The sequence below is a fragment of the Larimichthys crocea genome, chromosome XIV (genome assembly GCF_000972845.2).
Source record: "Larimichthys crocea isolate SSNF chromosome XIV, L_crocea_2.0, whole genome shotgun sequence".
NCBI classification, from domain to species: Eukaryota; Metazoa; Chordata; class Actinopteri; family Sciaenidae; genus Larimichthys; species Larimichthys crocea.
The window spans coordinates 11868377-11895310 of record NC_040024.1 but is presented as its reverse complement, the minus strand read 5'-3'; the positions used below and the strand labels follow the sequence as shown (position 1 = coordinate 11895310).

Genomic DNA, 26934 nt, shown 5'->3' with positions numbered 1-26934 from the left:
TATTTAGTGTTGCACCAGTGAGAGATTGGTGAGGCGAGGGCGATGACTAAATCTGCACCACAGTCTGCGCAGTTCCAGACCTGTGTGTGTGTGTGTGTGTGTGTGTATGTTCGCGGGAGGAGTAATGTTAAGCCATTGAAAGCTGTAAATTATTCAGAGGCTTCATGCATGGAAACATTATAATTCCATGTCTGAGTGTGAATTACCCTCCGCTTTACCCCCAGGCACATATCTCATTCTAGCCTAAGGCCTCATGGGAGATTTAAGGGCGTAAATACTATGGAAGCTTGACCAGCATATAAACCACATGGAGTGGCCAGATATCCCGCAGCAGGATGTGGCACCTCAACGGTACCCTGAATGGAGTCCGTTTGAATCCATCTCACTGCTTGTTATCTCTGTCTGCTCCAACTAAGAAGAAATGACCAAATTAAAAGCAGGCCCTTCTGGTGATTGGTGTAGGGTGGTGAAAGCCTGACCTTCCCACAGAAGGCTGGAGAGGGTTCCCATTCATCCAGTTCAATTAACTGCAGGGTCCACACACTGGGAGTGTTAGTTACTGTCCGTGCTCCGCCTCCTCATTGCATCTTCTCTATTTGGACTCCTTTCACTGAAGCGGATTTCTGATGAGAAACTTAGTGTTTAATTTTTGGATCATCGGTAATATCCACAAACTGCTGTAGAAAACAGACAGCTAATTCTGTGGATTATCTGTATTAGGCGCTGATTTCCTGGAAAGAGACGTTGAATTTTAAATGCTCTGAAAATGCTTTGAGCATCGTAATTGAGATTCCAAAGGTGCATCTCTTTGAATAAAAATGAAATTCCAAAAATAATGAACATGCATCACCCCAAATATGCTTCTTTGAATTTGTCATTTTCTGAAACACTAAAAGAAAAAAATCTCTTAATGCAGAATGATGTTTCATCTTACTACAATCACTTAAGCATAAAAGCTGAATAATTCATGAAGTGAACGTATGACAGTACCCCTCTTATTTTGGAGATGTCTTCGTCTTCATTTTTCATGTTGATCCTGATAGCTACAGGTGTACAACTGTAAGCAACAAACAAAGCTGCCGGATTTTGAGGTTTTTCTTTCAGCCCATGCTTTTGTAACTCTAGCACTTCTTTGTCCTCCTGCAGATAGTGACAAATACATTTTTATGGCCGTTGTTAGGGGCTGTCAAAATTCATCGTGGGAAATGGACCGGAGTTAACCACTAACCTGTGTTGTCAAGACAAGTAGAGCAAATATGAGTTCAGCAAAGACTTAAATTACAGCAGCAGACATTAAACATGGCAGACTGTTCCTTTAATCTGCAGCTGGTGGTTTATTGTCACATTAAAGCTTTTTTTCCTCACAAGTCTGTCTGCTCCTCGCAGGATCTGAAGTTTGGTAGAAGCGGGTTTGGAGTTGTAGGGTGTGTGTGTGTGTGTGTGTGTGGGTTGGAAAGTGTTGGGTGTGAGTGGGAGGTGAACTAGCATGCAGCATTAGTTCTGCTTGAGCTGATGTGTTAATTAGCCAGCCGGGTGCATAGATAATTAATGAGAATCATGATTAATGACTGTACAGTATGCATGGCTAAGGCGGAACGCGACTCACTGATAAGGCGGAAGGAGGAGGAGGATCACTGGCTATTCACCCTCTGCTGAGTGCCCGGCGTGTGTGTGTGTGTGTGTGTGTCGGTGCGACACGTTTGCTTGCAAGTGTTTGCACATGTGAGTTTGTGTGTGTGTATATGTGTGCGTGTTGCCAGGCATGGCCGATGATGCCAGTATGAGTTAGCACGCATGGCAGTCAGTAGACCTAATAACAGACTGCAGCAGGTCAGGGGGGCATTTAACACTTCTAAACACACTGGCAGAGCTGCCCACTGATGCCAGATCAGAAGGACGACCTCACACACAGATCAACAGTGGAGTGAAGGACAACAAAATTGATTTGTTGCAGTTCTACATTCTTTCTTTGGCTGAATGTTTTTCTTTGGCTGAGTGTACTTTTACACTGTAAAAACTGTCCTCAAGTCATATTTGTCTGTAATCAAGTCTTTGAAGTTCTATAAACTGTCATGGCCTCCAAAATGTGTTTTTTCTAAGTCTAATTCTCTAATGCAGCAACTTTTATTGGCTAAGGATACACTTTCAAAAGGTTTAAGGACATTCATAAAATAAGAAAAATTGATTTTTTTTATTTTTTTTTGGCAGAGAAAGTTTTTAAAAACATGAAATGAAATAAAAAATTTGAAACGGTGGTTAAATTCAGTTTGCTGACAAAGTTAATGTGATATGATTAAAAGCTCCAGAACAGCTAATGGACCTCGTGGTGAGATTATTTTGTCAAAGGATGCTGAATTAAAAACTGTTATCCATAGCCAACTTCAAAATCTAATATGTTTCTGAAACATGTTTCTGTTTATTTGTGTAAGCAAATTAACAGAAAATTAAGACGCAGCAATCCTGATAAGGAATTAATCCTTATTTGCTTACTTATCAAAGAAAAATGCTGAACATTTTCTGGTTTCAGCTTCTCAAATATGGGGATTTAGTACTTTTCTCTGTTTCAGGTTTTATACATATATTGTTTTTGCATTTTGGACTGTTGGTTGGTCAAGATGAGCAATCTGAAGACATGAAGTTGAGCTCTGAGAAATTAATTTATCACCCTTTATAGACTAAATGTCATTGAACAATGAAATATATATAATCCTTAGTTGCAGCTATAACAAGTACTCCTACCACTACCTTGATGTGTGGATCCCAGGATGGTGAGGACAATTTCCCACTGAGGAGATGTAATAAAATATTACAGTATTTGAGATGATGGCATAAACTGAGTTTGCATATCAAGTCATTTTTTAATCTTATCTTTAATTCCCTGTCAGTGCAGTGTCAGACTAGATGACTAAATGAAATTAATTTAGAGTTAAACACTACCCAGATAGCATTCTTCTAATTTTTATTCAGTTTTGGGACTCACTTGAGCTGAGCCGAGTGCAGAATGGGACTAACACAAGGTTTACTTTCCAGCTGTGCCACATTAAGTATGGATAATAAGACAAATGTGTATTTGGCGGATAGAAGTATCCACTAAATGGCAAACATGAAAAATGAAGCCGCAGCACCAAATGATGCCCCGGTGTTTATCTCCAATTTGTTCGCTATGAATACCAACTCGGCAGTGACATCACCGCCCGTGGCAAGAGGTGGTTTGACCGCTGACCGCATGCACAATCGAGGCCTTGACCTCCCATTGGCGCGACCTGCAACTTATGATACTATCTCACCCAATGAGGCCGGGGCTTGGGAACAAGCTGGGAGGGAGGCGGGGGTTAGAGGGGCGACATACCATTCCTCACCCTATATGTGTGTGTGAGTGTTAATCTGCTTTGTCTGGCAGGATGCACCATCAGCACTCAAGCGTGACCCCTGACCTCTAACCTCAAATAAGGGAGGATGGGGTCCCCCCCCCTAGCACCCCCACCCCCTTTTACACACATTAACAGAGGGCTGGAGCATTTTAGATCCATAGCACGGAGAGGGAGAGGAACTATGTTTAAGGTTGTTTGTGTATCTGCGGCAAGGAAGGGAAGGAAGGGAGGTGGTTTGAAAAAATAATAGAAAAAAAGTGAGGGTGAGGAGGACAGAGATGGGAAGCGAGTGAAGAGGAAGAGACACGAGGAACAGTGTGTAGGGTACTTTCTCCGCTCTCCTCTCCCCTCTGTCTGATGAGGAGACAAATAGCTATTGTCATCTAAGAGATGCTGGAAAAAGCAGCTCGCGCTCACGCTCCCTTTGTCTTCCGGCTCTGTGTTTGAGAAGGGATGACAAAGGCCATTTTCATGCTCTGCGTCTATCTCCGTCACCTCCTCCTTCTCTCCTCTCACTTTAAAACCTCTGTCCTCCAGGCTGCCCTCCTCCTCTCTTTTCTTCCCTCTCTCACGCTGAGCCTGCCATCTCTTTAGTCACGCCTTAGCCTTTCCCTTTCTTTTTCCGCTTTCCCCTGCTATGTCGCGGCGTCCTTGCCTTCAACCGTTCGCTTCTTCATCTCCCCACCGACCGTCCATCTTTCTCCCTCGTTTTTTTTCCCCTCCATTCGTCCTTTCACCTGCCACACTCCTCTGCCGGGGGTCGGCCTAATTATTCCTCACTCATCTATTTTTTTTTTTTCCATCTCCATTTTCTCCCCTATCAGTCCCCGGCACACACACCTGTAACTCAGCACGACATCTCACAGTCTTTAATCCTTCCCTCCTCCTTCTCACGACTCTCTCCTCCCCGGTTCTGCATCTCCTGTCTTCTCTTTCCACCCCAAAGAGAAATTTCATCCTATTTTTCACTCTTGCACAAACTTACATAAGTAACTGAACTCTCCGTGTTTTTCTCTAATTCCACGTTTGCTCTCTATTCTTCATTTCTTCTTTTCCTTCGCCGTATCTGATGTCGCACCTGTTTATGCGCCTGCTGCCGCCTCCCTCTCTCGCCATCTTCCTCTCACTTTCAGCTGTCAGTCAACAAGTCTATGAGGTTTCCTTTTAGTGCCAAGAACATAAACATGCACCCAATTTGAACCAGTTGCACTCAATCCAATTTATCGCTTTGAAGAAAAGTGAGTGTTGCAAACCAGAGATTTGGGCGACTGTAGTGGGAGACGTTCGTGGAAAAGCAGATAGGAGGAAAACTATTTCTCCTTCCTCCTCTTTTCCTCTGTCAGCCAGTGGTCTCTCTGGAGTTTCCCCCAAAACAAAGGGAGGAATAAAACAGTATTTTTAGACCCTTTCATTTTTCATTACCATAATGACTTGGGCTTTGTAGAATCTTTTCATGTATATTTGACTGTGTGTGTTTGTGTTTGTGTTTGTGTGCACGCTCAACAGGGTGTGCAGGGTGTTTCTTTTGCTGCACTGCTGCTCTTTTTACTCGAGAGCCCAGAGGTTGAAAAAGAGAGCACTGGCGCACACACACACACACACCCTGCAAATCAGTCATACTCATCCCCAGCCGTGCCTCCTGTCTATTTATTCCTCGATTCATCCGATTCTTTATTTATTTTACACGCTGCTTCCTAATGCAAATAGGTTTGTCTGCTCCCTGCCGAACTGTGGGAGCAGCATGGGACCTGGAGTGTGTGTTTCTCTTTGTGTGTGTGTGTGTACGTGCGTGCGTGCAAGCAAGTAAGTGAATCCGTGTGCATGTGGGATGATGGGTGAGAGTTTGTGTGTGTGTGTGTGTGTGTGTGTGTGTGTTTGTGTGTGTCTGTGGGACCCAGTGAGTAATAGAGCCAAAGTCCTTATCTGTCACCAGAGAGCTGCCTGGCTCTCTCTCAGTTGTCAATCATCCAGCCCTAGAGACAAACACTCTGCTTCAAACACTATGAGAGGCAGAGTGAAATAGAGAGAGAGAGAGAGAGAGAGAGGATGAGGGATGGGTGAGGTAAAAAGAGAGCAGTTGGGGGGGGAAGGAGCAGGGAAGAAAAGGAGGGATAAGAAAAGATGGAAAGAAAGAGAGTAGGAGTGCAGCGAGGGGAGGCAGGTGTGGGGGGACGGGAGCAAAGTGAAGGACAAAAGGATAGAAGTTGTGATAAAAGTGAGGGAGAAGGAGGGGAGGGGAGGAGAGGAAGTGTTATTTCAACACCTCTGTTGTGTGTTCTTCAGGCCCCGCAGGTAAACGGGGAATGGAACTTTAAAACACTTCACCTGCATGAATTAGACAGGCCCCCTTGAAAATACCCAGGCGACTTTTTAAAAAGCCACTCTTTAGAAAGTAAAGTGGAAGAGAAGTGGCGAGGTATGCGCACGAACGTGCTGAAGCACACACCCACACACGCCCCGTGCACTCTCACACTCACATATTCAGACACACACACACACACATTCTGGCAAAGCTATCAGGACTGAAATATTGGCATGACACACTTCAATATCCTGACGGGAGTGAATAGGATTTTTGATGACCTGGAGGCTTTCTCTTTCAGCATGTTTGTGTGCATGTGTGTGCCTGTGATTGCACTTATGTGTGTCTGTTTGAAATCGAGGCTAGCCCTAGACCCCGTCTGTCCTACTTTCATGAACGCATCCCTCCCTCCCTGGCTGCTCGGACTCTCTGCTCATGCAGCGGGCTAACTGTTGATTTTACCGCGGGGCTCCAGAACCCCTGGGTCGAGCCAGGACCGCCGCTCTAGCGCTTTCCCCTAAGCCCTTAAAGCTTCCTTCAGCTGAGAACGGGAGGAGGCGTTTGGGTGGGTTTGGGTGGTGATGGGGGCTTGGCGATCCAAAAGAAAAGAACGTGTTGGGAGGAGGGGGGGAGAGGGAGCAGCAAAGGGTTTGAGCCCCAAATCGCTTCAAGATGCGTTCCACTGGAGTCGGAGTAGCTGAGTCTGGGAGTCGGGTAGCGTTGATCGGAGCCTGTGGGGGAAACCGAATGGAAGCCAGGTTCCCATTTCAAATGGTGGATTAAGCACTGCTGCAGATACACAAGGCCCCTGTTGGGATACACACACATATCATTGGACGTATATACTTATGAAGACCATCTTTGAGTATAAGAATTCCCTTACCATAAACAAACCTTATCCTTAACCTAAACATAGAACAAAGGGCAGAACAGAACAACACCAAATGTTGTCACTTAAAGGAATAGTTCAACATTTTGGGAAGTGCTGAGTTATATGAGAAGACCGATACCGCCCGCTCTCATGCATTGTACAGTAAATATGAAGCTAGAGCCAAAACGAGCAGAAAACTGTCTCTTTCCGAAGTTGAAACATTTGCTTACCAAAACCTCCAAAGCTCACAAATCAACATGTTCAATCTTGTTTTCTTGCATAAAAACTGAAGAGTAAAAAATTACAAGTTGTGGTTTCACAAAGGGTTATGTGAAATTCTGAGTCTCTGCTGGTTGCCAGACAACCTCACAGTGACACAACAAGGCGCCAAGAAATAGCTGCTACAGCAGATTGGAAAAGCCAGACTTGCTGGTTCTTCCTGCCTTCAATCTTTTATACCATGTCGTTACACCAAAACATACCTCAAACCTACAAATCTCCAGATGCTGTCTCTTTTAAGGAATAATGCTGGGAATATCCTACTGAGAAGTATTGTCTGTGTGTCCAATCCTGATATCGTCTTCCTCCGTGTCACTGAGCGCCATTGTTGTCCAAAAACTGTTAGAAACACATCAGCGAGTCACAGTGTTGGGCTGGGTGACAGTGCCCTGCATTATGATGCTCATGGGCACTGTAGTTCAGTTTATGTTTGCCTTTCTACCAGAAACGCCAAATGTGTATTAATCCACAGTTGAAAATAGTCCTCAAAATGCTAAATTTACTCATGTGTCACTGACATTTGCTACAGTATCCTGCTGCTCTAGGAAATTATTTTTAACTATATATGTGAATGTGTTCAGCTGGAGCTTGGAGCTGAGAGGACAGGGTAGGGGAGTTTGAACCGTTTAATGGATACATTACTTGCATACTCTTTCTTCTCACACACTCAGCAAAGTAAAAAAAAAGATATGTCCCTAGGGCCCTGCATTCTTGGTGGCCCCCAGGGACCTCCTATGGATTACACCGCTCTCCTGACACCGTGGCCTGACTGAGCTTAAGTCGAGTCTCCTGTAGCTAAAGTTTCAGACTCCCTGCACCCTGTGGCCTCTCTGGAGCAGAGTTGAGCCTGCCCAGGTCACACATGAGGAGAGGGGAGACCCTCCAGAGTATGTGCCTACATGCATGAACGCATGTGGATCCACTCAAACACACATACGGGGAGCTTTGGATGTGTGACTGACCCACACTGTGGCAGGTCAGCGTCTCACCCCACTCCTTCACTCCCAGAGGGACCGACTTTGGGATGGTTCTCTTTCTATGTGTGTGTGTGTGTGTGTGTGTGTGTGTGTGTGTGTGTGTGAAGCATAAAGAATGAGAATGAGAGCCACTGCATGCATTATAACCTTCATTCCTCCAGAGCCCAGGGTGCCCTAATTAAATTAGCGAGGTGGTTGAAGCGAATGAGTTGAAGCTCAAAGACTTAAAGACACCAGGCATCAACACCAGCTGTCACTATCATGTATGTGTGTGTGTGTATATATGTCATCATAAGCTATATATACCTAAACACACAAAAGACCTCACTGGGGGTTTGAGGAGGGTCTGTATCATGTGTTTGTGTGTTGGGGGTCTCAAGGGTGTCCTTCAGCCTCCGTTGAGAGGTTCACATGTGTAGGTGTATCCAGTTGTGAACAGGGAGGGGGCTTCTCAATTCCTTCTGCTCTCTTTCCCTCTTTCACACATACACACAGTGAGCTGTCAGGACCCACAGTGCTCTATCACCACACACCTCCACTAAACCACCTTAATGGGACCAATCCAGACCGCTGCAAATCATCCAGAGTACATGCTGAAAAACGTGGAGAGAGGGGGAGGGCAGGTGAGAGGAAAGGAGACACAGGAGCAGGAAGAAATGGTGGTTAAAGAGACGGTTCAGGAGCGTGGACAGAAAAAGAAGTAAATGGGGAATAGTGTAGCTATGAGGAAGGACGTCAAAAGTCTGATTTTAGGGTTTATGTGATCCCCCCCCAGAGGAATGTTTCATTTTCGTTGTGGAACAATTCCTTCCACTGTGGCTTTGTGGCTGCTGGTTAGTGCATGTCATCATGTTCATTTTCAGACGGAAGCGTGAAATACTGCCAATGCAAACTGACACTGTGGAAAAATTACAAAAACTAATATGCCGCAATTTAGCCTTGAACAGGAACAGACAACAGTTGTGGTAATTGATTAAATAAAGGAATGATTTTCTTGTTCCAGCGTCTTCAGTTAGGCTCCCTGCTTGATATCATTTTAAATTAAATAGCCTGAATATTGAATATGAAATAACATCTTGGCTTGTGGATTGTTGGTCAGAAAGAAGATGTTATACTGGGCTCTGGGACATTTGGATGGGCATTTGTCATTGTTTTCTGACATTGTGACTAAAATAATCAACAAAACAAAATCAATAATTAAAATATTTATGATTGGTAGACATAAGCATGAGAGAAATATGTTTGACCATTGATTTAGTGGTAAATCTGTCATTGCCATCCGGGGAAACACATGTATCTTTCAGATAAAGTGAAAGATAGTCCTTCTTTAATTGGTATTTTCGAAGCTAGATAAAAATATATTTCAGAAAGCTGTTTCAGAAACAGAGCCATTTTTATAAAGGTATGAAAAATTGATGTTTTGCAGACGCATGGTTTTCACAGAACAGTGATAACCTTGGCTTTATTAGGTCGTGTCTCAGAGATAAGTGTAAAAACGACAAGATACTAAACAAAAACGCAAATGAACATAAACCAAAATACAAAGTAGCAAGATGTAATACAGAGAACAACACAAAGTAGGACATTAATAATAATAATACAAACTGTAATAATAAAACTAAGTGAAAATAGACATCACTTGTTTAAAGCAAGTACATAAAAACACTGAAAGCTGTTCCTAAAATCTCCCCGAGGGTACCATACTGTGAATTTTAAAGTGCATTATAAATGAACATATAATTATTGCACCATTAGGCTTTTAGTCACACTTTCCTGGCTAATAGTTATATCTGCTTTTGCATTATTTAATTCCTGTAGCACTAAAGTGTTACTGAAGAAACTAAAATCAAGGAAGGAAGAAAGGTATAGAGAGGTGAAGGAATTAGAAATGAAGCAAGAGGGTGGGGCTGAGTGAGACACCAGAGACTGAATATAGCGCGTTGTCTGGAACTCCCTTCTAGCGAATGTTTGGGGGAGTCAAAAGAACAAAAGTTCTAAGCTGGAGATGCAGGAACAGAAACATGCACACAAGGATGCAAATGAGAAAGATGAGGAAAAATAGAGAGAGATGTTTGCTCGAGAAAAGTTTCCGTTGACCTGAATATAGCTGCGTTGTTCGGCTTTGTTCAAAGAGGAGACGAAGTGTTTCTCCGTAGTTGTTGGTTAGTTAGTTCTAGTTTCTCTTCATGGTGCAGCTACAAGTTTCAACCGAATGTGACTTACTTGCGCTTATCTGCTACATTGTATCATATGGAATGTATTGAACGCAGCAGGAGCACAGCAGCAAGGAAGATGAAAGATGTGTGTGTGTGTGTGTGTGTGTGTGTGTGTGTGTGTGTTTATAAGAAAGACAAACACTGTGTGTGTGAGTGAGTGTGTGCGCTTTTTGCAAATGCCAAGGCATCCAGCGTGCCTCCATCCCGTGTCTCTGTGGTTATGTTGGGTGTGATATGTACTGGATGTGACACAGACGCTGCAGCATTCTGGACCGCCTCCGGACACGAGTGTGTGTGTGTGTGTGATGACAAGGACACCGTTACCTTCAGAGTCCCATGATGCCAACTAACTATTCAAACGAGGCTCTGCATCCCTACCTGCTAACTGCCACCTCCCTTCTCTCCCTCTCTTTCCCTTAACGTCGCCGTTGTCTCTCTACCTTTCTCTCCGTCATCTCTCATCCACCCTCGCTCGCTCTCTCCCTTTTCCCTGCCTTGCTCGCCATATGGAAACTATTACAGCCGTTGTCGTTTCTCACCACTAACATTCCTGAGGGCTTTCCAGCGCTCACCGACTTTACATCAACCTTGTGCTCCTCTCTCCTTGTTCACACTGCTCTTCATAGTCGGCTTATCTCTTGTTCTTTCTCTCCTATTTTTCTTTTTAACTCTTCAACATCCAGTAGGCCTTTTTACTTCCAGATATGTGGCTTTAAAGCTGCAGTGATTGAGCTTTGTTTTTTGGCCTGTTACAGCACAAACTGGAAACACACACACATACAACAGAACACACACACACATAAATAGGATTGCAATATTAAAGCCTTGTTGTTAAGGTAAATGTGTTGGCAAACTATTGTATATTTAGCCATGTTAGTGTTCATTTTAAGTCATGTTTGTTGCCATCTGATCAATATATCCAATATTTACTCTTCTGTTTTGGTCTCCACCACCTCCTAAAGGAAATGTCTGGCTAATTGGTGCTAAGCAGGTAGTTTGGTTCTTAGAGCATGTTTGCTGCTGGAATAGGGTTGGTGACGGCAGAATTGGGTGGTCAGAAAACCAAAACAAAGAGTTAAAAGATGCTGAAAGACTCTGAGGAGGGGAAGCGCAGAGTTGTGAATCATTCTGTGTGGGTTTATGACTGCAAGCGGCCGTTACACATAGTTATTAGATCCATTGGCTGCACAAACAGTATTGATTAGTGCAGCTTTACGGTTGGAAAAATTTCACGCTGTCTGACTATCATATAAGCTCTTCATTGAAGCCACAATATATGATGTTTTAAAGCATATGCTGTTTTTAAAATGTCTTTTATGCCTACACCATTCCATCAAATGGAAATATTTTTCATATTTTGTGCATCATTTTACACATTTCCAAATTCACCCTGACATATCTGGTATTTTTTTGGGGGGGGGGGTCTAGAGTTTAAAAATACATCGCTGTGGGTTTGAACAGAGTTTGGCTGCACAGCAAAAGTTTATGCTGACTGACCCACCAGTGGGACGGTGAGGTTGAGGGTAAGCTTGTTATTCAATATAGAAAAGAATCGATCAGGATTTGCTGTTTACATCTAACTAAAGGGAAGATCATTTACAAAACAGAAGTTCTTGGATGGAAACCAAGCTTGTAACTTTCTTTCCCCCTCTCCCTCTCCTCGTCGAACTCGCATCCATTCCTCCATTACATCCATAATAGAAATGTTCGGAGGTATCTGGGCCATGCCTTCTAGAGAGACTCAAGCGCTCATCAATTTACATTATAGCCCTCTCGTTCTCCCTCTCTGTCTCGTCCTTACCCCTCTCTGTCTCCCTCTATCTCATACAAATGTATCTCTATCTCTCTCCAGCTCTATACACACAGTCAAAGACCACTTTCTGCACTCTTCTCCAGGGTATATGGTTCTTTAATGAAGACAGTAATAATGATTATGGATATTTTAAAACGGTCTGTCTGCCCTGTGCAGAAGCAGAAGCTGCAATGTCTGCTTGCAAAAGGTCCTGTCGGATGATGCTGAATTTCCAGTAACTAAATTGATGATCATTGATTATTAATTCCAAGAACAGTTCAAGGTGACAAATACTGTGTCAAAGATAATACAGGAATACAGGATAATTCCCTTTAACTTGAGTATTACATAAAGCAACATTGGGGACTTTATGGATTTTTAATGAACAGTTCAATACTCTCAGACTGATATGACTAAATAATTAAATAAAAACACGAATATAGGTGTAATTCAGGTATATTTCATGACCCCAAACACTGATACAGCTCCAGATAATAACATTTCTTGGTCCAAGGACTCAAGTTCAAGTTACAAAATGGGCTTGTACAAGCACTGAAAAGGCTCTTTTCCATTACAGAACTGATCAAAGATGAGGTCAAGATAAAAGAACGCAACATGGGTAAAATTTAAAAGCTCCTGAATTTTTCATTGTAAAAGTATCAGATGGAGGCAGAAGAAGTAGGTGAGACGTGCCGAGCACAACAGGTCAATTTGATGGAGCCGCTGCTCCTACAAATACTGTGTCAGAGACAGATTGTGCATTAGTTGAATTCATGTTTTATATACTCCCGAGCATATGTTTTACATTATATATATATAGCTGGTGGTTCTGGGCTGTGCAGCATAGAGGGGTACTGATCGCTACAGCAGAACAGTGGAAAATGATAGCCACTGCAGTCCCTCTCTGTGTGGGTGCTCTGCGAAAAATCTCCATCGTAGCAAGTGATTTAATCCAGCACTGAGGCTTAAAATAATATTTTTCTTGAAGTAGGTAAAACAGTCTGTCAGTAGAGTGAGATAATTTTACATTTCCAAATCTCTTGAATCATTTTCTACATGCTTGAGGAATTATTTTTTTATTCTTTCAAGACTTTAACACTAGAGTGAAAAGGAAATTCATTAAAGCAAATGAACGTGCGATAGAATAAAGTTAATTATGGCTGAATTTTTCACTTCAAAAGGGAAGTTTAAAGATTCCATGTGGGCTTAAATGACAGCATCAAAATGGACACTTTCCGGTGTGTGTGTGTGTGTGTGTGTGTGTATGTGTGTGTGTGTGTTTTTGCTCATTGTGGCATTCTTTGGAAAGCACCTCTCCTGCAAATGAGACCCAGCGGATTTACTTTAGACAGCTACTAGATGGCCTGCAGGTGTTGCAGCTCAGCGGGTGTGTGTGCGTGCACGCTTGTCCCATAGAGTGTGTATTCCTCCCGTAGCCGATCGGTTTGCTACTCTTTAGTGTGCGTACTCCCCTGCCGTGCGTCTGACAGCATGTGTACATTAAAAGGGAGAGGAGGGGGGGTGGGTTGTATGTGAGCACTCACGGGCCCCTGTGTGTGTGATTACGTTGTGTATACCATGAGATTAGCGCAGACAGCTTTATGCGCAGGGCCCGCCATAAATCTTCTCCACCACAGAAACGAATACCGCCATCGTTTATTATTCCCTAATAGATCGGTCCTTTGCTGTCTCTCCTTGGCTTCCCACTCACACCAGGTTGTGGTTAGCTCAAGGACAACCACCCCGCCAGAGGATGGAGGAGGTCAAAGTTGATGTGGAGTTTCGAGTAAATCCGCCGCGCTGATTTCATTTTCGTTTATTTTGTGCTCTCGGCCAACCTCGGTGTCCTTCCCTCTCCCTTTGCTTCATCCTCCTTCTGTCTGTTTTTTGCACTTGAGTTCATTTTTCCACATTGTGTTCTGTTGCAATCTGTCCAACTTCTTGCTCTCTCTTTGTCCTTATGTGTTTGTTTTGATGCTTTATCATTTTGAATCCCACCTCTCTCTTTTGTCTCGCGCCCCAGTCTCTCCATCTCAACACCTTTTGTCTGTTTTTTTCTTTCTTTCTCTCTCTCTCACGGACTCAGCGCTCATACTTGTCTGCCCTCCCTCAAACCTGCCTCTACTTCATATTCTCATGTTCGCATAGACATACACTCGTGCACCAACACACACACACACAACATCCCTTGTCTCTCCCCTCGTCGGCTGCACCTGTGCGCCCGGCTTTGGTCCGGACACGGCTCGGGTTGCCGCTGTGGAATCTGGGAAATGTTGGAGCTGTCCGATACGCCGCCCAAAGCAGGTACTACAGCAGACAACATGAGGATGGACAAGAGAAAAGACAGAAACACACATGCATAAAGCTCACAGAAAAGCGCACACAGAATCCAGGAGGCTATTGCTGGCTTTTAAATCTCTTGCAAAACTACGTGAGCTCAAAATCTTCCAATTGATTGGAATTATCCAAATATTACAAACCATTTCTTAATGATTAAAGTTAAAAAAGTTAATGTGTTAACAACTGCACATAAAGAGTGGGAGAGAGTGGTGGGGGAGGAGTGGAGGCTGTGAAGCAGGAGGTGTAGGAGGTCATGGGGGAGGTCAGGGAGACTGACACTTGAGTCTTCTCAGCTCAGCTCGGGGGTCGTGGCGGGGCGATGCTTGGGTTGAGAAAATGATGTTTCTGCACTCATAAAAGAGCTGCGTAGAAGAAAAGAGAGGGAAGCTCTCCCCTCCTCCAACTCCCTCCACCCCTCTTCTTCCTCCTCCTCTTTCGACCCTCTACCACCCCCCTCCTCCAGTGTCACCTCTGGCCCACTCCAACCCCCCACGCCATGTTTCAAAGTGTGGCCACATGAATGGCTCTATTGTTAACGGCTGAGAAAAAGGGAATGAGAGAGTGGACAGGCAAAAGAGATGAGGGAGAAAGAGAGAAGGGAGGAAAAGAAAGAGACACTCAGAGACAGAGAGAGCGTCTCTCAGAGCAAACCGTGGCTAGGAAGAAAAGAGTAAAGGGAAAATGTAATGTCGCTCTGGGCTGTGTCTGAATGGGATGATTTATTTAGATGTGGTCACAGATGAACTCCATAAAGCTGTTTATAAGTTCACCTCACTTCACTTTCCCCTGCTCTCTCCTGCACTCCTCCACTGGAAGTGCGCTTCGCAGCATCCCAGCGTCGCTGACTGAGAGATTCACAAGGCTCGCAAACTGTCCTACACTTTTAGAGCCGACTTTTAGGGCGGTTTTAATACATCTCGTTACAGAGGAAAAACTGCACACGAGTGGCTGAATACTCGGCGTGTGAATTTAGTCCGGGGTTTGTTGGCGCTGACAGAGGAGAACCAACGTGTGAATTCTTAGATAAATATGCGCTATTTTTCTTGCTCTACCACTTGATTAGATTTAGATAAGGTCTTCCTATCCCGCCTTGTTTACAGTGCACTCACACACACTGTCATTCACCCACACACACTAGGTTAACCAGGGTTAACTCTGCAAATCTGACACCCTGACCATGGAGCCTATCAGAAAATTGAGTTCTGTGGCAGAAATGTGCCGGAGTTCACTGCCTGTTTCTATCTTTCCTTCATCCCTTCTTTCTTTTCAAGTCTTCTTTTTTTTGTCTCTTCCCCCCGTCCTGTTATATTTTAAGGTCTTTCCCTCCTGTGGAGTGTTTCCCCCTTTGTCTCCGTGTTTCCTTTCTGCTTGTTCACCACATTTCATTTCTTTGTTGTTGCTACATACCTTGCTTGACATGTTCAATATTTTTCCACTCCCCACTCTCTCTCTCTCTCTCTCTCTCTCTCTCACTCTCACTCTCACTCTCTCACTTCACTGATTTCTCCCTCTTTCTTCCTTTCTTTTTCGAGCCCTGCACCTGCCAGTGGCATTTTACCCTAACTCTCATACCATCCTGTGTGTGTGTGTGTGTGTTTGCTCTGCCATTCTGCAATGCAGCTCGACTGTGACTCAGGGTACCATCAGATACCACTCACAGAATGCGTCATGCAGGAAGCAAAAGGTGCTTGTTTTTAGAAGAGAGAGAGTGTGTGTGTGTGTGTGTGTGTGTGTGTGTGTGTGTGTGTCTTTCAGCGTTCGTGTTTAGGGAAAACTAAACCTGTGTGTTTGGACGTGGGTGGATGTGTTTGGGCAAACCTTTTGTGTTTAGCAGGAGGGCATTTCTATGTGTGTGTGTGTGTGTGTGTGTGTGGAATAGATTTGTTTTTAGATGTTTAGACTTTGCTGTGAAGCCTCAGGAACCACCACCATGTTTACAGTTCATACTCTAAAAATGGTGTGAGTGCGTGTGCTCGCCCGTCTGAGGCCCAACAGGAAGGTGAAATATGTGCGTGTGTGTGTGTACGTGTTGAGTGAAGCTGAGTGCCTACCTCTCCAGTCTAAGTATTGCCTGATAACCCCGAGTGACCTGGGTAATGAGAAGTGGAACAGTGGCTTCCCAGCAGGCCTTTGGGCCCTAAAGCTCTTCCGCCATTCAGTCTGCTTTCTCAAGTTCCCCTCTGGTGTACGCCGGCAGCCAAACGCGGCAACAGATAAAGCTTACATCTCAATTTACAGCAGGTGTAAGGCTGTTGGCTCCCAGCACTAAGAGGTAGATGTAGCGTGTATGGAAGGGAAGGATGGGTCACAAAATCTCTCCATCTCTTCCTATTGAAGATTTAAATTAGTTCTTTATTTATACATATTGTGGTTTTTAGGAAACAAGCACGGTCAAACTGACTAATATTCAACTACCAAGCCTTAAATGCATGTAGGCCTAAGCCTGTTTTCATCACCCATGCTAAGTGTGTGTGTGTGTGTGTGTGTGTGGTGTTTGGGTGTGTTCGGGTATGAAAACAAAGATGATCTGATAGCAAGGCTAAATAAAGCGTGTCTTTTCTCTCATATTGTGGCAGAGCTTTGTGTGTTTTCTGCTTAAAAGTTTTGGCACTTTAGTAACTTTTAAAGGGGCATTGCGCCAATTTTAACACGAGGATCAGTTTACTTCTCTCGGTTAGTACTACGCAGACAGCCTGTGGCTGTGGAGGGACATTTCTGAAGTCTGAGAAACTGATGTTGTCATCATGATGTCATCAAGTCATTATCTCGTCTTGTGCCTGTAGTGCGAGTATTTTAATGGAAAGCCTGTGTTAAAACTGGGAGAGTGGTAATTCACAGATTGGGGGCATTTAGCAGGCAGTGAAGGTCTAACAAAAACACTATAAAGTTGCATTATGGGAAATGCAGGCCCGAACTAGAGACTGAAAGTCAAGCAATGAGAGACATGTATGAAAAAAGAAAGAGAATGTTTTCCAGATGAAGTTATTGCAACAGAAATCAATTTGGCAGCTTCAGTTATTTAATATTGTAAATAATTAATTAGCACGGGGGCCTGGAAGAAAATGACATTTGTTTATTGGACAAATGAAAGTGTAATTTGTTGCTAATGTGACATCATTCAGATTTATTGTGTCTGTTAACAGTACAGTTATGCATCTGTTCGTGCTTTTGTGACGCTGTATTGTTTTTTAATGGTCAAATTGTCTGACAGCAGAACAGAGAGAATAATTAAGCAGGTTTGAGTGACTCCCAAGTGTTCGTGTGGATTAGTTGGAAACAGAAAGACAGTCTGAGTCAGAGGTAACAGAAAATGAGCTTCTTAACAGTGCAGGCATTTGCTTCCTTCCACTTCCACATCAAAATGTCACTTAAAATTCTGCGAGAATGCTGGAACGGAAGAGAAAACACAGCTAATCTCCTTTTTCACTTTTTTTTATTTCTTACCGCTATAAAACACTTTTCCTTCTTTCTGTCAGCAGTTACATTTCTTTCAACCTGTGAGAAAGTCTCTATGGGTGTGCACAGACTGCTTTCTGTTTCCACTGTTAGCCAAGCATGCTTGCACGGAGTGTTAAAGTCATCACAGGCCTCGGGAGCTAAGTTGATAATTCATAGTATTTGGCCTTATCAGCAAGAGATGGCCCTGTGCTGTGAGGGAGAATGACACAGTCTGAGTCATTTGTTGAGTTTACGCCCCTGAGGGTGCTGTGTTTCATGTTCTCTGCTCTGGAAAGACCTCTGAAAGCTGTGCAGCCACAGTGAACACACCAGAACCCTCTATACTGCGAGAAACACTTTTCATGTCTGCTTCTAACTGGGTTTTGAGCGATTTGAGTGTTTGCTGGGAGCATCAATTTTCATGTGAAATATTTCCTCAAAACCTGCTCAGGAAATCCATTTAACAACATTAAGAGCGTGTTAAATCAATGCTGCTCACTGATAGTCATTTTTTAAATAATGGTGATAATAAACCATGCTGGCATATTTTGTTAAATATAGTCAAACTGTTGCATTCAAATTACTTCAGGCTCCAGGTTTTCCATAGATAACAAGTGTCAAATCACGAGGTAGACTATAAACAAACAGACTGCACATCATTCATATCACAAGTGGATGACAGGCCGACATCAAAACAGCTAATTAGCAAACTAATTAACTGTACATACCTGAGATTTGGCATGGTAGCTCAGTTCTGCTGATGTGCCGCGATAGTTGTCCGCCTGTTTCTTTCTTCTGCGGACATGCTTCAGTTCTCACTTCCAAATATGAGGGATGGGGGGGGGACTGGGGAAGAAAATGAGTTCTGCCAGAAAATTTGCATTGCAAAGGAAAAAAAAAGTAAAAGTTTTTTTTTTTTTTTAGCTGTTTTGTTTACAGTACTCCTCTTTCATTTGCCATGCCCATTCACATGTGAATACTTTGCAAGTCTTTTAGTTTACTTTTCAATATTCTTTGTTTTCGGTTTCCGTGTAGCCTCAAGCAAACTCCAGGCTTTATTTTAAAGGCAATATTGCTCCTGCTCCCACACTTGTGAGCGCCTCAAGTTTGTTTTGCATACATGACTTCTTAAGTATGTGTTTAGTGTAAATCTCTGAACCGAAGGTCATTTCTGTGGGGTAGTTATGCTTTTCTAATAACTGAATGATTTTTGGCCTTAGATTAGTGGGGTTTTTTTTTTCGCTCTGTACAGATCATCAGCTAGTGGCTATATTTCCCTATGTTTTTCTTCCATCACCTTATGCAGTCATCAGGGGATTGTGTGAGCTGGTGAAAAAATATTTGTGCAGTCGAGTGCACAGCAATTCTTCTATGAAGGCACCTGTTTCCAGTGAAAGGAAGCAAACTAAGAAAGAAATGGGTGAAATAAGAGAGTTAAAGCACCCATCTATTGCTCATTCAGCAGCAAGAACAGGTGGCTGTGAACTGGTTCATATTGCAGTTGAAGGAAGCAAAAGACTTTAATTAATGAATTGCATTTCTTTTCTTTCCCCTCCTGATTCCTTTCTTTCTTTCTTTCTTTCTTTCTTTCTTTCTTTCTTTCTTTCTATTTTTTTTCCCTGCTCCCTCCAGGTTCAGGGACGATAAGGGCTACGTCCTGTACCCTCAGATCGGGGACCGGCTGGACCTCATCTGCCCTCCTCTGGACACCGCCAGGTCCACACCGGAGTACGAGTTCTACAAGCTCTACCTAGTGTCGTCGCGGGAACAGGCGGACCGCTGCGAGGTGACCGGCGCCCCCAACATCGTGCTGACGTGCGACGAGCCCACCCGCGAACGTCGCTTCACTATCAAGTTCCAGGAGTTCTCGCCCAACCTCTGGGGGCACGAGTTCAAGAGCATGCACGACTACTACATCATCGGTGAGTCGAGGAAACGGGACGACAGGAGATTAGAGGATTGAGTGTGTGTGTGTGTGTGTGTGTGTGTGTGTGTTGAGCTTTATTGCAGTGTGTGTGTGTGGGGTAGTGGGGGTGGGGGTTGTTATGATTGCATGGCTGATTTCTGATTGTGCCTGAGTGTGTTTGTTTATTCCAGTGATGATGGTGATGATTGGGCGGGTGTGTTTAGAGTAATTAGGTTTGAGAATTGTGTGTGATCCGGTCCGCGGGTGGATACAGTACAGGATGTACACTGCAAAAAAAAAGAAAATGACCAGAGTAGCTAGTAATCAAACCCTGCTGTGTCTTTAGGTTATTTGACTTACTTTAATTCATTTCACTTGTTTCACTTCTGTGAGCTTAAACACACTTCAGGTGATGAAAAGTCAAAATGACTTCCCGTTGTTTAAATCTTTTGCAGCGTGTCCCTGGATTTGTCCTTCTTTGCCACTTGTGTGGGATTTTGTGTTTAGTGAGATACGCTTACATTTGACACAAGGCTGTGTGTGTGTGTGTGTGTGTGTGTGTCTGTCACTGTTGCGTCTTTGTCCCGCTCGGCTGCTGTGCTGGCCTGGGGCCTGTTTATTGTTAGTGCCAGCCTTGCGGTGACCACAAATGGTGAAGCACAGTTTGTTTTGGTTTATTCAGAACGTTTGTTTGGACTTGTGTGAAGACCTGATGAGGTCATCAAGTCGAAGCCAGGCCAAGCGTTAGTATCGGACGGAACAATCTCCAAGTAAAGGTCGCGTCAACCGAAACCTGTGGGTTGTTTTTTAAATACAGACCGAGAGCCAAGAGCATTCAGCACTCACAATTGGAGTAAAGCACGCAACACACACTCGCATGCATGTATGCACACATTGTTACACACACACACATGAGTTTCCAATACAAACATGAGCACTGTAAAAACACCTCAGGAGTGAGCGAGCGAGCAGGGTAGACAAAGAGAGAGTGAGAGACCCTGTTCGATTCCCATAGCTCCCCTCCCACGCACCTGCGAGCTCTATTCAGTCAGGTGTGCAAATGCTCTTTTCACTTCTTTTCATCTGCGGCTATAGAAAAATACAAAATGAAAAAACCCTAAAAAAGATGGAACAAGTAGAGCCAAGAGGAGGAGGAGGAGGAGGAAGCTGGGACAGAGATGGAGAGACAGAAAGAAACAAAGAGAATACAAGATCTCTCCGAGTCTGTGAAGTCCCCCGTGTCTTTCTGTGCGCTGTGTTTGTTCACCAGTTTCAAGAGCCCTCAGTTTTCACTATCAGTCCTCCTACCTGGCATGTTTGTGAAAAGAGGTGAGGCACTGGGCATATTTCTCCTGCACCCTACGTCAGTATCAGCATGCAAGCATTTCTCTCGGATTAGATATGAGCGGTGCGAGATAGCATGAAGTGGTGGTGAGGTTTACCTAGGGATAGAGGAATTTTGGCAGAGGGGAGGAATATTAATGTAATCTGATACCTGCTCGTACCTGATTCAGGGAGTGACAGGCATTAAAGAGCAGAACGTGAACAGCTACTTCAACTGTGGCTGCAAAAAACACTTCATGAAAACGACACACTCGCAGCTAAATCTCTTGATTTGTGTGTTATATCTTTACATCAGTGTTATGTTATTATCCTCGTGCCTATGGTGTACTAGAGTAAAGATTGTATCAGCCATGCATGCATCTATTCTAAGCACATTACATTGGCGTATACGCTTTATCACTATGCAGTCAGTTGACAACATTTAAGGAAACGTATGGCCTGCAGATGGACTAAGTTGTAAATATTTAAGAGTGCCAGATTTTTAATTTTGTCCATATTCAGAATTTAGACAACCCAAACAAAAACACCATGTCAGCATGGACAAGAATCAAGTCAAGGAATCTGCTACAGGGCGTCCATAATTTAGAAACACACTATAACACAACAGGTTTGAAGCATCCAGACATTGTGTTCATATTGTCATAACAAAATTAGGGCTTTTAAGCCAAGCAGGTAATCAGCAACATACCGGACATTCAGCATCACCACAACATCTTCAGCTGCCCCAGTTTGTTTCCATCTTTTTGCATTCAGCGAGATATTCAAAGTGACCCGCGTCCAAATCTTATATGATGGTTGTCGTGCACGAAGCCGGCGCACGCTGCAGAACTTCCGTCAATAAATAATTAGTGTTTTAAACTTGAAGTTTTGTTACACTGCAGCAAAGCACTCATAAAACCATTTGAAGGGCTAAAAAACAATCTGTAAGCAGCGAGCCAAATGTGGTGCACAGTTTCGGGTTTTGCCCACCGTCTGTACTCCCACCTGGCAACAGGAGTGTCCAGAGATAGAAACACCTTTATCTCCACACACAGACCAGACTGATCGATTGACAGCTCCAGCCCAATCAATGATGGTTGCTACACAAGGTCACACACACACACACTTGTATTCACACATTTGAAGAGTGAGTGTTGGAGAGGTGAAGAGACAAGGGAGTGGCTGATCTCGGAGAGCATTTGGTACTGATAACTTATTGATAACGTCACCAGATAGCTTGTTTATAGCGCGCAGTGTGTGCGTTTGATTGTGTGCTCTTAATGAAGACTTGTGTTTAGTCTCTCTGAGCTTCCGTGTACTTAATGAGGCTGTGAGATAATTAATAACTGTTAATCCAGCTGCTCACATATAGGGCCACATATGTGCAGTGGCTTGCATGCGTTAACTGGCTCTATAGGGGGGGGATTTCATGCATAGTGAATTCACCGAGGACTAGATAGTCCCTGAATTTAGTTACAGTGAATGCATGTTTGTGCATGTGCATAAGGGCACCAATGTATGTGCAAGCCTCAGGGAAATCTTGTTTTAATTAACCTATAGCATAGCATGATTTAATTTGCACACTGCAGGCCATGCTGGCACACATAGAAAGTGTGCAAGTGCATGTGTGTGTGTGTGTGTGTGTGTGTGTGTGTGTGTGTGTGTGGAACAGCAGGAGGAAATAAGCCAGTGGAGGTTAATTTCAAAGTTAAACCTATTACAGATTACCAGTAACTTGCTTAAGGTCCACTGGGTAATCCGTTTCCTTTGCAGTTTGCCACTGTGGTGCAAAGATAATGATACTCTTTAGGATTTCATTTCCACATCATGATATGTTTTCATCAACAAGTGGTGTCATAGATCATATCTAGAGAAAACAATGTTTGCGACTTGAGAGAATCTTGTGAGCAATCTGAAAAAAGTTTTTTCAGTTTCTTTTTTTTGTTTTGTTTTGTTAATGTGGCACAGATGCCACTGTGTTGTAATCAGATTACATGAATCCCATTAAATGTAATTCTTAACTTCTGCTTCCTGTGGAGAGGAGAGAAAGAGTGGGGAAATTGATTAGTTCTACTCATTGATTGATGTTTTCATTCATAACACGGGGTCAGGGTTTATGTAAACCCATTTCTCACTCACTCTCGCTCTCTCTCCATCTGTTTTTGTCTGTGTCTCTCCACCCTTAAGTTCCTCTCTCCTCTTTTCTTTCACCATTCCAATCCCATCACACATACACACACACACAGACAGACATGCTCTGTACATCAACCCAAACCACAGATCAAGCTTTTAATGAATTCTTTGAACCCAGGCGCCAGGGCCTGCTGTAACACACACACACTTTCCGTGCACGCAAAGACACACACACGGTCATCCACATTTACAATCAGCATGTGGTCTTGATGACGTGTCTTTCTTAATAAGAGCTGCTCGGTGAAACCATCTCCAGGCTGCTGATCTGTTTTGCAACTTAAAGGACAGTTGTTGTTCAAAGCCGGTCCAGGATTCATCATTATAAATGAGCAACAGCAGCATCTCTGGAAACAATGTCCTTGTCACTCTGATAATCCACAGGGCCTCACTGTGAAAAAATAGTCCCTAATACAGCGTGTATTGTGGATTATCCAAAGGTTTTGTAATTTTGGTGAACATATCCTCAGACATGTAGCTTTTGGGAGATTAATTTCCGGTCACACGGGCCAGTCTGTGTTATTTCTTCATGTTTCTAACACACAGTGTTTTGTGATATTACAATAAATCTGCAGACCAGGATAAGGGAAGAAAAACGAGAGGAAAAAAAGTCATCAGAAAATATGCTAAGTGGCTAAATTTCAAAATAAAATGGTTCTAAATATTATTAAATTGTGCCTGAACATACTTTCCTACAATTTTCTAATATAAATCATGTTAGGTTAATGGCCCAAAGTGGCAAACACCACCCAGCTTCTACTAAAATGGTCTAAAAACATAATGTTATAAGTAATAGGCCTGGCTAGCAGTCAAGTCGATGTGTTTTTCGCTGGAGGTTGGCTGATGGAAGTGAAGGCTGGAAAGATCCAGAGAGTCCCAAAAGGGAGATGCAAGAGGGGAGGGAGGATGTGGGAAAAGAGTGAGAAGGAGTTAAACAGTGCACGTACGGTAGATGAAAGGAAAGGAAAACGGGGGAGGAAAGGGAGAGAAAAAAGTGGGAACAGAAAGATGGAAGGAGACGACAACAGACAGAGACGGGTGTGTCTTTCTGCATGCAGCTGATGTGAATGAGATGTGAGTGACGGTTGACACGCAGACATGTCATCTCATCTGCAGGGTGACACTAAAACAACGCGGTCACTTTCAATCGGCGCTGTTGCTCTCAGGGGAATGTGACACACACACATGAATGTATGCACACATACATACATATACATACATATTTGAACACACACCAACTTGCAGTGAATGATTGCAGGCTCACAGTCGACGCACATATGACCTCATATGTGAGTGATCTCCTCTCTTTCTCTTACTCACACACACACACACATACACACACCCGTCAGTAATTTTCCTTGGTGCTCACACTAACATATGCATGCTCACATCACGGTACACAAGGGCTTTCTCATAAATATATGCACTCACACACACACACCGCATACAAGCAGGCTTGCGGTTGCAAACGCACACAGAATATCTGTCTGAAAATAGCTCACACACACACACACACACACACACACACACACAAAGATTGGTCAGATCTGTTGTGGTGAACGGGTCAGTCACCGTGGGACTGCAGTGTTGTTGTTGTTGTTGTTGCGTACTGAGACAGATGGCAGTGTGTGTGTATGTGTGTGCACAGATACAGGTATGAAATCCTGCGTGTGTGTGTGTGTGTGACTATGCGGCCACCATGTGCATGTATAGATATGTGGAACGGACGTGAAGGTACTTCTCTGTGTTTGCGTGTGTACGTGAATGACTCCCAGTGGTGTGTTTAGGGAGCAGGGCCCCAGGGGCTTTGCAGAGAGCCTGGTGCTTGCCGTCGCACAATGGCAGAGATAAACAACCCCCACCCGACTAATATGAATAATAGAAGAGCTGACTGGAGCATGAACACCTAGAAAAATAAATCTGTGTGTTTGTGCATGTTTGCATGTGTGTGTCTTTGGGTAACTTTATGAGTTTTGGGCAAAGTTAATGGTGTGTGTTTGGCTGGTAGTCATTAGCATACTATGGTGTCTTAGACTGTTTTCTGCAAAACTTTATTTTCTCTCTTTTCTGTCTCTATGTTTATCTTTCTTGTCCTTCCATCTGTCTTTTTCCCTCGTGTGTCTTTCTTTTCCTGTGCGCATATTTATATGAATGTGTGTGTGTAACCCTTTCAGTCTTTAACAGCAAGTTTTGGTCGGTGTCTCTGCGTAACTTGGGACAGGGTGGGGCCGTGTGTGTGTGTGTGTGTGTGTGTGTGTGTGTGTGTGTGTGTGTGTGGTCTAATTGTTGGACAGCACGGGGCCGGCTCAGCGCATGCAGACAGCGATGTCGAAGTGTTCAATAATGCAGAAGTACTCACTGGTTTATTTATCAGGGTTAAGCTGAAATAAATGACACAGAATCCAGATGGAGGAGAGGGCGGGAGGATAAAATGCGGGAAGCGAGGGAGAAAAGGAGTGGGAGACAGATTAAGAGGGAGAAAGATGGAGAGCGACAGCAAAAAGAAGGAGAGTGAAACAGAGGAGAGAGAAGAGACAATGGAGGAGAGAAACACTGCACTGCAGCCTAAATGAGCTGCACCTCTCCGCCACTCTGCGTTAGTTTATGATTCCCCATGTGCATACGTGCGTGACTGTTGTGAGTGTGTATAATGTTTGTGCGAAGCACACAACTGTTGTTTGTGACTGCAGCGAGGAGGGCAAAAGCGAGGGATTCAAGGAAAGGCTGGGTGGAGGGAGGCAAGGAGGGGATGGGAAGCAGCTGGGTGGAAGAGGTGGGGAATCCAGGGACTCTGAGAAATCTATATCTGCTGAATATTTGATCAAGTTTAAGCCCTCTGATTTGAGCCTCCTGCCAGGCTCTAAAGCAAGGAAGACACGGGGGAGAGAAGAGGAAGAGCTGCAGGAAGGAGGAAAGGAGAGAGGTTGAAGGAGACAGATGCATGATGACCACAGTGAAAGGGCTTAAAGGTTGTTTTATATGGAATAATTCCACTGGAAATTCCTTGTATAGCAGTGCATATCCTATCTTCCCTTGCTGAGATAAGCTACCTGTTGTGGAAGTGATCGTGCATCTCATGTAAACCTGCAGAGTATCAGAATCTCTGTGTTTAAATCCTTAACAAGTGGCTCATTTTTTTGCACGCTCGCTCCAAAACGACATCGAGTCATTGCTCTTGAACCTGTGGTCACTTCTGAAAGGCTCTCTCTTCTGGGTCTTCTATGAAACACTCAAAAATTACTCACAAGTGACACCAAAACAAATTCACCATGCTCAGATGTGGTAGAAAGATTCTTTCTCTTTCTTTTTTTTCTTTTTCTTTTTTAAACCGTCGTCTTTTCTAAGCACCGCTGTTACAAAATAAGCAGCTGTTGTCGCAGTGGTGTCGAGATGTCGAGAGGCTTCACACAGGCAGAATATTGAGAATATAAAATTTGCCAAGGTTGTGCAAGTATTTGTGGCATCTCTGTATGAGAGTGGCTTCATGTCAAGGGTGTAATCATTTCACAATCTCATCATTGAGAACAAATCAGAAATTCCACACAAAGTCAGCCACTTGTACTAACTTTATTTAGTGATGACATTTTGGCCTGTAACATTATACTTGTCTGATGAAGCTTGAAGAACTCAAACATCGTGACTCACTCGAGTGATGGTCTTGTGTTCTACCGACTATGTTCTAACCTGTTAATCTCTTCATTACAAATTACAAATGCACAGATGTGCTCCTCCTCATCCAAGACCACCATGAATTTTACACAAATGAAGTTGCGTTACGCTTTTTTTTTTTTTTTTCTTTTCAGCTTCAAGTGTGCTAAGGCTTTCACATCTGTTTTGGCCCTCGGGGGACATGCCTCGAGTTCGCTCCAAGTCAGCCTCTGACAACTATTTTGAGGTGGACCTGAGACTGCTTTTCTAGCCCTGCAACA

At 43.7% G+C, this 26934-nt stretch overlaps 1 protein-coding gene across 1 annotated transcript in view; it reads left to right on the top strand.

The window, feature by feature from the left end:
- efnb3b (ephrin-B3b) overlaps nucleotides 1-26934 on the top strand; it is a 73842-nt gene that overhangs the window by 18744 nt on the left and 28164 nt on the right. The window contains exon 2 of the mRNA XM_010738763.3: nucleotides 19219-19508. Within this exon, the coding sequence (XP_010737065.1) occupies nucleotides 19219-19508 (290 nt within the window). The remainder of the gene's footprint in view (nucleotides 1-19218; nucleotides 19509-26934) is intronic.